The sequence below is a fragment of the Triplophysa rosa genome, linkage group LG20, assembly GCF_024868665.1.
Source record: "Triplophysa rosa linkage group LG20, Trosa_1v2, whole genome shotgun sequence".
Taxonomy (NCBI): Eukaryota; Metazoa; Chordata; class Actinopteri; order Cypriniformes; family Nemacheilidae; genus Triplophysa; species Triplophysa rosa.
Genome location: NC_079909.1, coordinates 11789373 through 11803317, shown reverse-complemented (window position 1 = coordinate 11803317; position 13945 = coordinate 11789373). Strand labels below are relative to the sequence as shown.

Below are 13945 nucleotides of genomic sequence, written 5' to 3'. Positions count from 1 at the left end.
AGGAAAGAGGTTCTTAATAGTGAGCTACATACAGATTAAAATTTTAAATATATAGAAATAAAATAAATGTAGGCATACATATGCAATTAAACCAACCAGAATGGCCTTCAATTGTTACTGACCTATGTATTGTAAACAAAAAAAGACAACTATGATGGGCTAGGAGGGGTTGACAGATATCTCTCTCCTTTGACTCCTACTTTCCTCAAAATTTTCAGGGAATCTTGCCTTGCGCTAACCCGAGCGTACACAAATCCTCGCTTTAAAATCATCTTCTCTTTACCACAGCTCAGTTTCCCTTTCCTGCAATACAAAAACTCAGTCTGCATGCTTCAAAAGCCACCTCACACCACTGCGTCTCTGAATGTCTACCGCTTTCCAACTTTACAGGATATTGAAGGTGAGCTACCTGCATATCAGATGCCGAGCCCGGGTCCTGTTGAGCAGAGGAAGCCAGCGAGCCGTAGAGTGAGAAGCTAAACTCCATTTAACACGCTAAACACATTCCTTGCAATATGTTGCCCTTTTTTCTGTCTCGCTGCGGGTCGAGTTTAAACTCTCCTCCACGCATCGCTGCCGCCCGCCTGTCGTCTCTGCCTTTCGTCCACTCATTACCCCTTTTATTCATGCCAATATGAAGCTGAATAGTTGTGGGAATAATTAAAGAATAATTAAGGGTTTTTTAATGATTTGATTCGCATGCCTTGAAAAGCATTCACCTTATATTCCCATTATTGTGACCTTGGCTTTACTTAACAGCAGAGAGGGGGATAAAAAAAGAGGAAAATATATCAGCTGGGCTATAATTAAGGGTTGGAGGGATGTAAAGGTTAACTCACACATGCATAAGTGCACACGCATACATAAACACGCTCGCTCTCTCTCGCAGGCTCAGTCTTTGTATGTAAAATCTTGCTTGTAAAGGTATTCACATGCAGAAAAGCCGAAACCCACTCATTCACCCACCCACACTGGGATGAGATCAGGGACAGATTGCTGTGTGTGTGTGTGTGTGTGTGTTGGCAGGCACTTTGATTGCTCCATTTGCCATTTGTGTGATAGTGAGCATTAAGAGCTGCTTCTCACATGGTTCATCACCAGTGAAAACCATTAAACCCACTGGCTTTTACTGGAGATGTAAAACGGCCCATGAACAGTCACTATTTCAATTTCAAAATCCTCGTTAAAAATAGAATAAAAACGAGTGGAATAAAGTGGGAGAGGGGAGGCGAAAGTGCCATGAGTTTCTTCCTCAAACAGCTGAATTTTGATTTCTGCAAGTGACTACTGATAAATTTGTTGGATCTGCTCGGTGCAATTTACAGTCGCCTAGAGCAGCCGCCTCCCCCTTATTATTAAATCAATTCTGCTCTCTGTCAAGCCAAAACTTCTATCATTTATTTAAGAGAAAACTCTTTTTTTCTGTTTAAACTATTTAAAAAATCGTTTTTTATCGGGGGACGAGGTTTCGTAGTGGTGCCTGACCCATTTTCTGCCCGGGCGGAATGTGGAAAGGTCGCGGGGCAGAGGGTGTGCGGATTTCTGGGACGACGGAGGTGCTATGCTAAATATTTGAGAGACGTGCGAAAAACTGAGTTGTTTGTTTCTTCATGTTTGTGCAGGGGCCGCACCTCTGGCCTCCAGGCGATATCGCAGCGAGATAGCAGAGGCTGTGCAACTAATAAACACAAAGTATGAAAGAGAAGGAGAGAAGGGTAGGTGAGAAGAGATACGGAGTAGTTTGGTTTTCGCAGCTGTGTGAGAAACTGGTGTCCTTGCTCTAACATAAGCTGCCTCTGACCGCCGGCAAGTCAACGTGTAGCGGCACCAGCCAAAGAAGGCGTTGCCGACGCTAGTATGCTAGTAAACACTGTATATAAACGCCGGAGCCAGTAAATATCAAAGCCGGGAAAGATATGATTCTGGGCATGCCTGTGAGGATGCAATCAAAGTAACAGTGTGTTTCTGAAATGCGATTACATTACACACTTTGACATCAACACTCACACTCTATTAACGGGAACCGCACGTGAATGCAGCGTGCATTTACTGCGCGGCCCTTCAGCAGTCTATAAAAGCTCTGCTAACAGCTGTACAAGTGAAGGACGTCGGTCCTTGCACAAAATTTTCAACCACCGTGTTGAGTTGGCAGGCGTAAAACAAACGGCCTGAGCAAAAGTTTTCTTAAGGAACTGTGGAACAAACTGTTCATGTGTGTATACTGATCATTCTAAATTTGTAAAAGTGTGAATGTTTGTTTAATAAAATAATTAAGATAACATAACATAATTTTTGGTGCCAACTTGGTATCAATTTTAACAGGGTGAAATTTTTCATTTTAGTTTTGCATTAATCTGGCCCAACTACCACAGTTTCACCCTTTCGGAATATAGGGCGAACAGAGTTGTAAATGGCGTAAGATTTTGATTAGCCAATAAAACTAGGTCACACCAACGGCCTAAATGTACTTTTTTGTGTGGTTTTGTGAGGGCATGTCATGTCTGAGCAGTCCAGACATTTACAAATATTGTTTTAAGCTCTGTGTGTGGCGACTGCCTAAGAGGAGAACAGCTGCGAGAGGTGCCCGTGTGTGTTTGATACCTGTTGCAGCATAAGGGCTTGTTGCTGTTGAAGTAAAGCTTGAAGCTGAGGTGGAGAGAGGATCTGCTGCATCTGCTGAGGAGTTATCATCTGTGGGGTCATCATCGCCATGGATACCGGCACCTATGACATAATAAAGAGACCCGGAGATAAGTGGCGATGTACACAGTTATACATGTTATCACAATATCTGTGGTTCTTAAAGTGATAGTTCACCCTAAAATGAAAATTCCGTCATCATTTACTCACCCTTTTGGCATTTCAAACCTTAATGACTTTCTTCCGCAAGAAGATATTTTGAAGAAAGTTGGTTACCGAACAACAGCACTAGACCCCATTCACTTCTATTGTATGGACACAAAACCAATGAATGAGAATGGGGTCCAGTTTACAACATTTTCAAAATATCTTCTACTGTTCTGCAGAAGAAAGAAAGTCAATCAGGTTTGAAATGACAATTTTCATTTTTGCGTGAACTATCACTTTAAGGGATGAGTTTTTGGGTCTCGGACAGCAATCAATACAAAATGCAACTAACTGTATAGTTATGCAAAGCTACATAAAATGCCTGTTTAATTCATATAAGAAACAAGAGAGCACTTTCCCTACTCATGGACTGCATCTAAAATGTATACAATTGTCAAACTGTCAGCAATTTGCTTACTATTAATACAATTTAGCCTGATGTCATGTTAACCTTGTGCATATTGTTTGGCTTGTGCCGTTTATGCATAAGCACGTAAGTTGGAAAATAAAAAACGTTCATTGTAACGTTTCATTTGAAATGCTACGTTTCCTACTTAACAATTGTCGTACTGTGTTGGGTTGTCACTTGCTCTCCTACGTAAAATCTAAATCCTTCAACAAAAGCACTGCTTTAAACAACACCTCTGTGTCCCCACACCTTAACTAGATACAAAGGCTTTTCTGTGTCTCTCTATCTCTCAAACATCATAAAGGAATGTTGTTCTTCATTTTAATTAACTCTTTATCCTGCCACGACAAAATGAGTACACAAAACATCATCCCTGTTGACACAATAGAGCTCCACACTGCTTGCATTGTAAAACCCTGGCAGCTTTTCCAAAGCAGAGCGATAGCGAGAAAAAAACTGTTGCTCAAATCTTCCCTCGAGTATCTAGTCTTTATCAGCTTGAAAGTACTTCAATAAACATATTATTATGATTTGCTATCTAGAGAATCACATCTCTGGCAAAAATAACAAACAGTGCGATAAGATAACTATCGACAGGAAGCGACTTGCAACAGTGTGGAATAGAGAGTGCAATTTGCTAGACACGAACAAGGCGTAAAGAAGGAAAGCATGATGCTTATCTTACAGCATATGCAGAAAGAGAGAAAGGGTGAGAGAGGTATTGACAAAACTGAAAGAGAGAGAGAGGCAGGCTGCCTGTACATGATTACATACTTTAAGGCAGTGGGACTAGCCACTCTGTGAACTTATGGGCAGCTTTTTAACGGGCCAACAATTTCCACTAGTACAACTTGCGGCTGCTTCCTCGAATGCAGCTAGCGATCTTTCACAATGACGCGCGCCCACACACGCACGCGCAGCCGCTGTGTGGCGTTCCATTTATTTTCCTATTTACTGCTCAAGGGCCAGAACTGATCATCTTCATGCAACTGCTCAATAAAAATAAAGCTATTTACAGGCAACGGCTGACTTAAACCTGACACACGAGCGCAAACTACCCTCCCGCATAATATGTACATTAATCTACATTTTCCACTTAAAGGGAATAAAAAAGACAGGCACCGCTGTGACGACTTCCCAGTCCACTGCCAGTCCGATCTGATATCTGCATTCATTTGTTTTCATGTACCGCCTGAGCGCTCATATTTTCTGCCATTTATCTATTCACAGCTCGAGGGCTCGGCGAGGAGGGGCACGAGAAGGGAAAAAAGGAGGGAGAGAGGGCGAGATAAGTAGAAGAAAAACGAAGAGAAAGAGAGAGAGCTGTCAGACGCAAATTAAATCTGTAAAGAGCTGATTTGACTTTGTAAACAAGATTGGCGGTAAATACGAACGCTGTCTCCATTTCTCATGGGTTGAGAGGGATAAAAGCTTTCGTTGCGCGAGCGCTCGAGGAGCGCGGTTATCAGCGCGGGAGCGCGACCGGCGGGCCTTGTCCAATGCTTATTGCAAACGTTCCTATCGCAATCAAACAAGCAGCCCATGTCCTCACACTCTTCAAATCCTTCCCTGCATCTGTGATGGAGACAAAGAGGCAAACTCACGTACTCTTTTACCTTGTGTGACCGAGACGCATATTATGAGCAGGCGTGCCATTCACCTTGATTAATTATAGGTGTGACGCAGGTTAGACTAGCGCTTAAAGCTAAAGCTAGCAAGCGTGGGCATATTTAAGCTGCGTTTTGATGTGTTGTCCGCTGCCATCATTTTGGCACGCCACTCCGTCGTCTTGTTTAAAGGGTTAAAACATCAATGACCCTGCAATTACGGCTTTGAAACGGAGCATGTGCACCCAGAGCGCAAGAGGTGTTTGAAACGAAGCCAGGTGCCACATACAACCTGAGGGCCCCGACAACTCACAGCAGAACGACTGTTGTGTCTGTGTTTTTTTGTGTGAATATGGGGTGAGAAGAAGAACGCAAGATAGGGCAAAGAGGGGGCTCACTGCGTCGGGCGCCTGGCGTCACGCCAATTTGCCACGCGTGGCTGCTTGTCACCGGGAAAGAGCGAAATGAAAACCGGTAATTAATTGCTCCTCTGCATCCCATTCTCCCGCGGTGACAACCCATACATTCTATTTTATACACACGTTCATTGACATTTTCAAGTTGCAGGCGTAATAATTACCAGAGTTATAACACCTTCTATTGCAGCACGACAGAGGGATTGACGAGCAGACTGAATGCTGAGTTGTTAAGGTTTGAAGCCATTAATTGCCCCTATAATCTAATATCACAAAGGCGGGCCATTACACACCACGAGCGGAGCGTGCAATTCGACACTACGGTTTCAGAGCAGCGCACGAAAACAAAAGCGCACCATTAGGGACTTGACGGCCGCTGACAAAAGCACGGCACAATGCGGAATTATATTTTCATTCGGCTTTGTCTCTCGCCATAAATGATTCCCCCCGTTCATTTGGAGCTGAATAGACCCGGTAATAGAGGAGACGAAACCTCAACCATTTGAAGTCAGGCATTTATTAAATGCATTTAATTTTTTCCTCCATTTCCCCCACCCCCTCTCTTTAAATTAACATGCAACAGGAAAGGAAAACGAGAGGGATGTTTGGCTCGATGAGCACCATGCTGTGAATGATCAAGCCTGAAAACTCATTTACTATATTTGAAAAACAATGGGATGAAAGTTGAGATCTTTTATATTGGAGGTGATGTTGAAGTTGAGATGCGATGTATTCGACCAACTGAGCAGATAAGAATTTGAAATCATATTTATGATTTAATGTTTGGGGGGAAAATTAAACCGAACCAGGCTTTCTCACTTAAACCCACATGCACAGGCATTCACCAATCAGAAGTTAGGGGTCACGGGGTCATCTGCAGGTGACTGATCTTTGACCTTATATTTCCAGTAAGCTGACTAAATGCATCTCATTTATCTGATCAGAGATAAATGTACCCAATCAACACATGTAAACCTCCCTCTCCAGACGTTTTAGACCACAATGCATGAATTCAACAGTTTTGTGTGTTGAAGTGATCACAATAAAGGGTGTGTATACGATGGCCGTCCCTAAACCCCTCTCCATACATATGTGACTGTCTGCTAATGAGCCAGCTTCACTGGCGCCTCTGGAGCCTCCCACCACCATTAAGATTCACCAGCGCTGTCCACACGCGCCACGTACAGCTACCCACTACTGACAGGGGTCAGCTTCAATACAGAGAGGGAGAGGGAGAGAGACAGGCTAAGAGAGAGAGCAGCAGGGGAGACGGGCGTTCGAAGGGAGTGAAGCAGTAATTAGAGGTGCTATTTGAAAAGCGAGTTTAACTGATTAACAAAGAGAAGAGATGGGAAATGAGGAAGAGAGGGAAGCCGAGGCGCAAGAAGAGCGATGCGTCCCGGAGGGTCATAAAGGAAGTAGTACGGACAGAGGCTGCATTCCAATGAGTCTTAATGTGCTCCTTCCTTTTTTCGTTCTTGATAAATTACAATCGCTTTTATCAACCGCACTGAAAACGCAGACGCGCGGGCAATGATTTGAATCTCTCGCGACCCCGAACACGACACCCGCAGACAGACCCCGACACTGGGGTCTAAAACCAACCCAGCGAAGGTGTTTAAATATCGCTCGTTCTGAGCACAATATACAGTACTGTCAACCTGCCAGATGACTCACTTTCATTAAACTAAAACCATTTGCTCTAAAAAGCATTCTGCAGGCGTTTTCGTTCCTCAAGCAGTTTCACCTGTGCTCCTAAATTCAATCTGCTTCCATTAACGTTGATATATGAAGCATCTCTATGCATTTAGCGAAGAGTTGCAACCGGTTCTGCTTTAACGAAGAGGACACTCAAATTATTTGATGTTTAAGAATAGATTTTAGAGCTGCAGAGGGTAATCGATGCTTGCTTCACCTGGATTTGCAGACAGACGGCTATACATCCTTTATCACCACATCCATTTTTCAGCATTAGCATTTTCCCAAAGAAAAAAAAAAGGAAACCAGGCATCGAGTACAGAGGTAAAGGCGAGTTCTTCATTTTGAAAAAGGTCAACCTTCCAGTAATGAGCCGTACACTAAATTATGGTATTTAAATAAATGGATGATGATGAATGCATCTCTATTCTCTGGAGGATTCTTTGCCATTCCATATTACAGGGTAATTATCACATGTAGTGCAGCGGTGCATACAGAAAGACATATATACACACACACGCGCCGGGGGAGGAAAAGTGGGCGAAGGAACCTCAAGTAAAAGCATATAAAAACATGTAACTAAACTTTGGACAGACGTGGCAAATCAGCTCCATAAAGGCGTAATTGGGACTGGCTGAGTTCTTGAAAGGCTTTTTATAGCTAGAGAGGAATAATATAGTCGTCCACATAAAGAAGGGGGAAAATCTGATAAACGGGCCCTTAAAGTTGAAGAATTTAGAGAAGAGCGCAAAGGTCTAGTGCTTTAAAGACTGCGAGGGAACTCGGCTCAGACTTGAGAGTGTGAGTTATGATGGAGTGACGCTCATGTGGAAAGGTGGCCAAAGAATTACTACAACTGTGAAGACAGCGAGGTTCCGGCGAAGTCCTGGTTTACACACAAGAGTTTAGAAAACAGTTGTTTCCTTTGTTAAATAATTTGCAAATTTTTGGTTACAGTTGTCAATTTTTTTGTTTCTATGTCTCCAAAACCAAGTAACTCAACAACAGTATCAAAGAATATTTCACTATCATCTTGTGGAATTTAGAAAGATGCAAGCCAGTTACAATCAAAATCTAAACACCACAGTCAATCTAAATAATCCGTCTTCAAGCTCACCGCAGTCCCTGGGACCCTGGAGTGGGAGGGATAATTGAAAAAAAAAAATGACAAAGAGATGACTACAACTAGAAAGGACATTACACACGGGCATTTGCGCTCATGCGCCACAACATTCCAGCGCTGTTTACCCCCGTCAAAAAGTATTACTCACCTCAGCGATGGAGGACTGCTAATACTGCCCACTCTCACACTCTCTAATTCTCCTTCCTCGTGCACTAGAATACCTGTAGTCTGTGCTGATGGGCATTATGATCAGTTTATTCACGGTTATTCTCATCAGCTTACTGCCCGCAGGACCCAGACAGTAAACAAGCCGTCACATCTCATTTACACAACAGCGCCATTAATCGCCTCGCAAACCAACACCAAGCGCTGGGGCACGAGGTAAAAGGGAGAGGCCGGGGAGGGAAGATGGATCTAGGGAGGTGGAGGTTAAAGCTGGGGTTATGGAGGCTCGAAAGGGGTCGAGACAGGGGGCAAACGGGAAGAGCAAGGATGGAGGGGGCTGTACCCAAACAAACCAGGGAGGGAAAGGGGACATGTGGAGGAGAATTACAAAGACTGTAGTAAGAAAACCATGATGTAGACACAAGACTGCTTTGAAAAAGTCGGGAATTAAGTCTGCTATGTCTAATTAAGAAATATTTTTATATTTATTCATGAAAAGAATGATTTATTTATAGACCGGTTTGGAAGACCTAAATAACAGAAGCACTTTCCGTTTTGTACACATTAACAGAAAAAAAGCCACAACCAATGAATTAAAATGTCAGACAATCTTAAAACTTAATAATAAATGTAAAATTAAAATAAATAAAAAACAAACAGGACGTGAACCAGAAAGTGGTCTATATTTGATTATAATATTTATTCAAATAAAAAATAATACCTGTATTTACTAAATCACAGTTTTGACAAAAAAGTAAAATATTAATAAAATATGTTAAAATAATATTAAAAAATAGACCTTAATGTGAAGCCGTGAAATTGTTTTTCAGTTGTTTTATCAATTGTTTTTTCTAAGTCCAATCAGGTTGCATATTGTATATTTCATTCAGGAAAAATGCGTACATTTACTTCTACACAATTGAGTTTTTGCTTACACGGATAATCCTGGTATCTCATTACAGACCCTCACAATCTTCTTTTCCCCGATGCAGAATATGTTTATCATCACATGGACAGCAGTACAAAATGCCTCCACTGTTCCACTAGAATAATTCCCTTCTCTTAATCCTGACAGGCTGGGGCAGGGGGTCACATTTCTCAGGTGTAACCGATAAGGGAAGCCAGGCAGGTTAGCATAAAAAAAGGGTGGGCAGTGGAGCTGGGTGAAACAGTCGCGTCCCCACCTTCAAAAAGCCTGGAAGATATTAGCCTGCATGCGGAGAGTGAAGGGTCACTATTGAGTGGGACGCGACGCTAAAGAGGCTTGTCATTTTAATAACAGGCCCGCTGAAAGGCTGCAGGCATTCTTACCAGGTGGCTCAATGATGATGTCTTCCAGGCTACAGAGAAGCACACAGCCACCTTTTCACGGGCTAATTTGTCCCAGAATGATCTAAAACCCCCATGGCTGCCAGTACTACCCCTGCCCCCAAAGTTATCACCATTACCTCCCACAGGTATTCATCATATCTTTTCTTTCTATATATGGTGGTACAGGCGCTGTGTTTGGGATTGCTTGCCTGTGTGTGTGTGCTGTGTGTTGAGCAGGGGTAATAAAAGCCAGCCACTGGGGGCTGCAGGGCTGAGCGACTCTGAAGAAGCAGAGCATTCTGGGCTGTCACTTGCTTATTTTCACCCAGTTCAGATCTCAAGGCAGCGCTGCGTCTTGGGAACGCTTTCCCTGACAGTGTTCGGACAGCATTCGGACAAATGAAAATCCGCCGCAGCGCGAACGCCCGGAGTCGGCGGGTTCAAGTGGAAAATCCCCCCACCACTCCCTCCATCATATCCTACTTCCATTAGCCCCCTACTTTCTGTAAACGTCCCTCACACATCTGTGCCTCTATCTAACGCCTCACTGCCCCAGAATAAAAATGACAACAAATTTCCAGTGGAACACAACAGAAGAGATGACTGGAGTGCGGAAATATAAAAGCACATTATCGACCGCGTTCATTACACTTTTCACTCATGTTTCAGATAAAAATGGACTTTTACACTTCACTGCTCAAACCCAAACTCTGAAACGGCCACTGCGGCCCTGGGTGTTTCTTCACTCACCTCGACAGGCTCTCCCTCTCTCTCTCTCTCTCTCTCTCTCTCTCTCTCAATCTGTCAGGTCTCTTGCATTCTGGGTAACCCGCTCTAAACCTCTCTCTTCACAACAAGCTCTCAAAAAAGAAAAAAGTGCCAACTAAGCATTTCCACTTAATGTACAAAACCGAGTTTTCAAAAATAATAGTTCAAGATCAAGGGCTCCGTCCAGTAGGGACAGCCTTTTTCAACCATTGATGTGAGGTGTTGATAGAGTAGGAGATTCTCTTTTAAAAACACTAGAGACCTTTCTCAAAACCTGCTCATAAGTGGACATTTACATGATAACAAAGTGTATTGTGTTTTACGCTGATAAAGAACAAACAGGACATGTGAATTTTTGTTGGCAACCCAAAGAGCTTTCCAAAGTTCATGCCGTAAAAATAACCCCAAAGGGTGTGACCACACACACAAAGGTGGAGGAAGGTGGAGGGTTTTGACCGGCATCACCCATTCATCGGATCATCTGAATGTGGTATTCCCTTCACCCACCCGCTACCGTGGCAACGCAACCTCTCTATCAACACTCAAGAGAAGGAAACTAATTAGCATGTCTCTAATGAGTCTTTTCATTTTTTTTATTAATTAAACGAGGTCCTCAATAATACATGAAAAGAGGACACTTTTTCTTTTCAATTACTAACAGAGATGGGACTGGAGCCACGTGTGTGTGTGTGTGTGTGTGTGTGTGTGTGCATGTGCGTGTGTGTCTAGATGTAAAATGGGTCGACACAGTCATGGTGATGCATGCTGTGCCCTTTCCATCACCTTATACACGCAGATACAGTAACATTGCATGATGAGATATTAATATGTGCGGTCTTGATTATGCTGATAGTACTAAATCTATTTAGCAAAAATAAGGATGTGCCTTCTAAAACAACACTCCTTTAATCAACTTAAATTAAAAACACCGATCAACTATTTTAATCCTAAAATCACTTTACTGCAAAGACTTACCTTGACCAGTTTAAAAGACGCTTATTGACAAAACTCTTCTGCATAGACTGAGCACAAACAAAGAATCTACAAATCTTTGATTCATCAAGATCAAAACATTTAAAAACGTAAAAATGAGATGCAAATAGACGATTATAAAAATGAATGATTTAAGCTTTTAGGGAGGAACCTGTTGGTCAAGGTTCTGGTATAGTCTGTCAAATAAAACTCTGTAATTTTAAACTTCTGCCTCCTTTAGCAACTATGAAAAGGAAAAATCTAATTATCCGGCAGCAAAAGATTTCATTGTTCGTTAAGCTTCATTCACATCTGTAAAATGGCCCCGCAAAGGAGTTAACCCGACTGGCAGTCATTTACCGTCAGCCTGTTGTGCGCTAAAGCTCCTTTTCTGAGCACAACCGATCTTCTCACCACCAATGGACAACTGCTTCCTGAAACCAAATATTTTCTCAAACTAAAAAGGTCCTTTTACAAATAGAACTGAAAGCGAGATGAATAGAAAAAAGACGAAAAACATCTCTTGACAGTCAGTTGTCGATCAGCTGAAGGCCTTTTCGTGTAGCATGTGTGTCTTTATAAACATGAGTTTATAAAGTTTATTTTCAGAAAGCAGTGCAAATAATTCTCAGATACACGTACATTAACAAGGAGAGAGGCAAACATACTGACACAGTCTGTGAGGGGAGGGGTGAGAGGTTGGAAGGCCTGGGGCTGTGGATGTGTCTCTGATACTACAAAGGAGAATCTCTGGGCTATCTATCATCAGTATTCAGGCTGGCCTCGTGCTACTCGGAGCTGGGATGGGATGACTGGATTTCCCCTCTCTCTGGAAGCCCATACAGCCAGCAAACTGAGACTCTGACCTGGGGATCGGTCAAGGGTCAGGAGTGAAGAAATGTCTCTGGATCTAAGCGTAGGGTTCGCTGACTCTTGTGTGTGTATAACAAATTGATAAGGTGTAGCTAGGGCGTTTGTGGAAGATAACCAGCATCCCCTGCAGATAATACGGCTCTCTATGTTCATTTGATATTGTGGTTGAGCTTGAGCAATAATACCAATGATTCTCAACAAATTAAACGAAAAACTTTTCAATAAAGCCCCATAAATCGTCAAAAGATCTATCAACTTCTGAAGATGTGTGATGTGTACTTATGAACACAATCAAACAATGCATCAAAATAAAAATCCTTTCGCTTTCCTCCTCTTGACTTATCTTTAGCTCGATAACCACGCAGAAGCAAACTTCAGCCCAGGGTTCAATCTAATTAGTGTGGTTTGTTAATTAAATGAGTGCGCCACTAACAAGGTAACCTGCTGTTCCTTGATAATGTTAATTACCCTGAAGGGAAAACCTCTCAACACGGTCATTTCAACCGTCAGCCAGCATTCCTGCTGGATTATTGATGGTCTGAAAAACTCTGGGCGGCTCTCCTGTGCTCCTTCATTCACTCGCGCTCACCATTTTTCACCTCCGCGCTTATATCCGCCCCTCTCTTCCTGGGTCTGATTAAGCATGGCCTCTTTTCATGTCTTGTATCTCCATGCCTTTCAGACTAAATACAGTGAGCAAATCTGTTTTAATCTGTGGCTTTGTACTAGTGTGAGATGAAGAATAAAACATTAAACCAATCAAAATCTATAACAGGCTCATAAATGTAAAATGAAAAACTGAAGCGTGTTTTACTGCCTGTTGATGTGGATGTTAATATCTTTAGGCTCTATGTGCACATGTGTGCTTACATGCATGCGTTTACACGGGAAGGAGGCATGTTTCACGACTGTGATATCAAAGGATTACTTTGGTTTAAGCACGTGAGCATGTCCTGTCACATTTGATGGGTGTGCTACTGTAGAGTAGGCAGTCATCGCCACTGCCCCAATTTAACATGGCAGGTATGAAGAAATTTAGTGACAGTAAAAAAAACACAGACAAAACATACAAATTCCTTCATGCACATTATTTCAAAATGATGCAAAAATTGAAAACGTTTGAAAACATGCCATTGTATGACACATACTCAAAAAAGCAGGGAACTGATTGGCTTTTAAACAATGAAATTGCACAAAATGATAACTAAATATTATATCTCGCATCGAATTGAAGTATCTTCAATTTGATATTTGCATTCAGGGTGAATTATTTCAAATCTATTTGCACTTTGGGTATATTACTCATTCCACAAAATCACTAAACTGGTTAATCTAGGAAAAAGTACAGAGACAAAAATGAGAACAGTGTGTTGGCTGAGGTTGTTGTAACTGCTGTGGTCTGTTTATCTGACAGCGGCATCACGTTGGGGTTTATCACATCACTGACGGATCTGAGCTCTCCACACTACTCTATTCACAAGATTCCTGCTCAAGACCTTGAGTGTGTGTGTGTGTGTGTGTGTGTGTGTGTGCGCGCGTACGTGTGTATGTAGACAGGTGAGACAGGAACGTGCACCTCCTGCTAACCTCCTGCCCACAGAGAAATGAAGTTTGGTCTTAAAGCAGACCGTCTGCCATTGTTCAGCTCTTTAGTACAAAGAGCCACATTGAAGACTCTACACTTCAATGTAGTACAAAGGGGGAATACAAAACAACTACATACAATTACATTACATACACCAGGTAGTCAAGCAGA

General features: G+C 42.4%; 1 protein-coding gene across 4 annotated transcripts in view; it reads right to left on the bottom strand.

Annotated features, from left to right (window-relative positions):
* Positions 1-13945, bottom strand: part of foxp4 (forkhead box P4) — a 116161-nt gene that overhangs the window by 44626 nt on the left and 57590 nt on the right. For all 4 annotated transcript variants that reach the window (XM_057362132.1, XM_057362133.1, XM_057362135.1 and 1 more), the window contains one exon: positions 2602-2724. In XM_057362132.1, coding sequence (XP_057218115.1) covers positions 2602-2724 — 123 coding nt within the window. The remainder of the gene's footprint in view (positions 1-2601; positions 2725-13945) is intronic.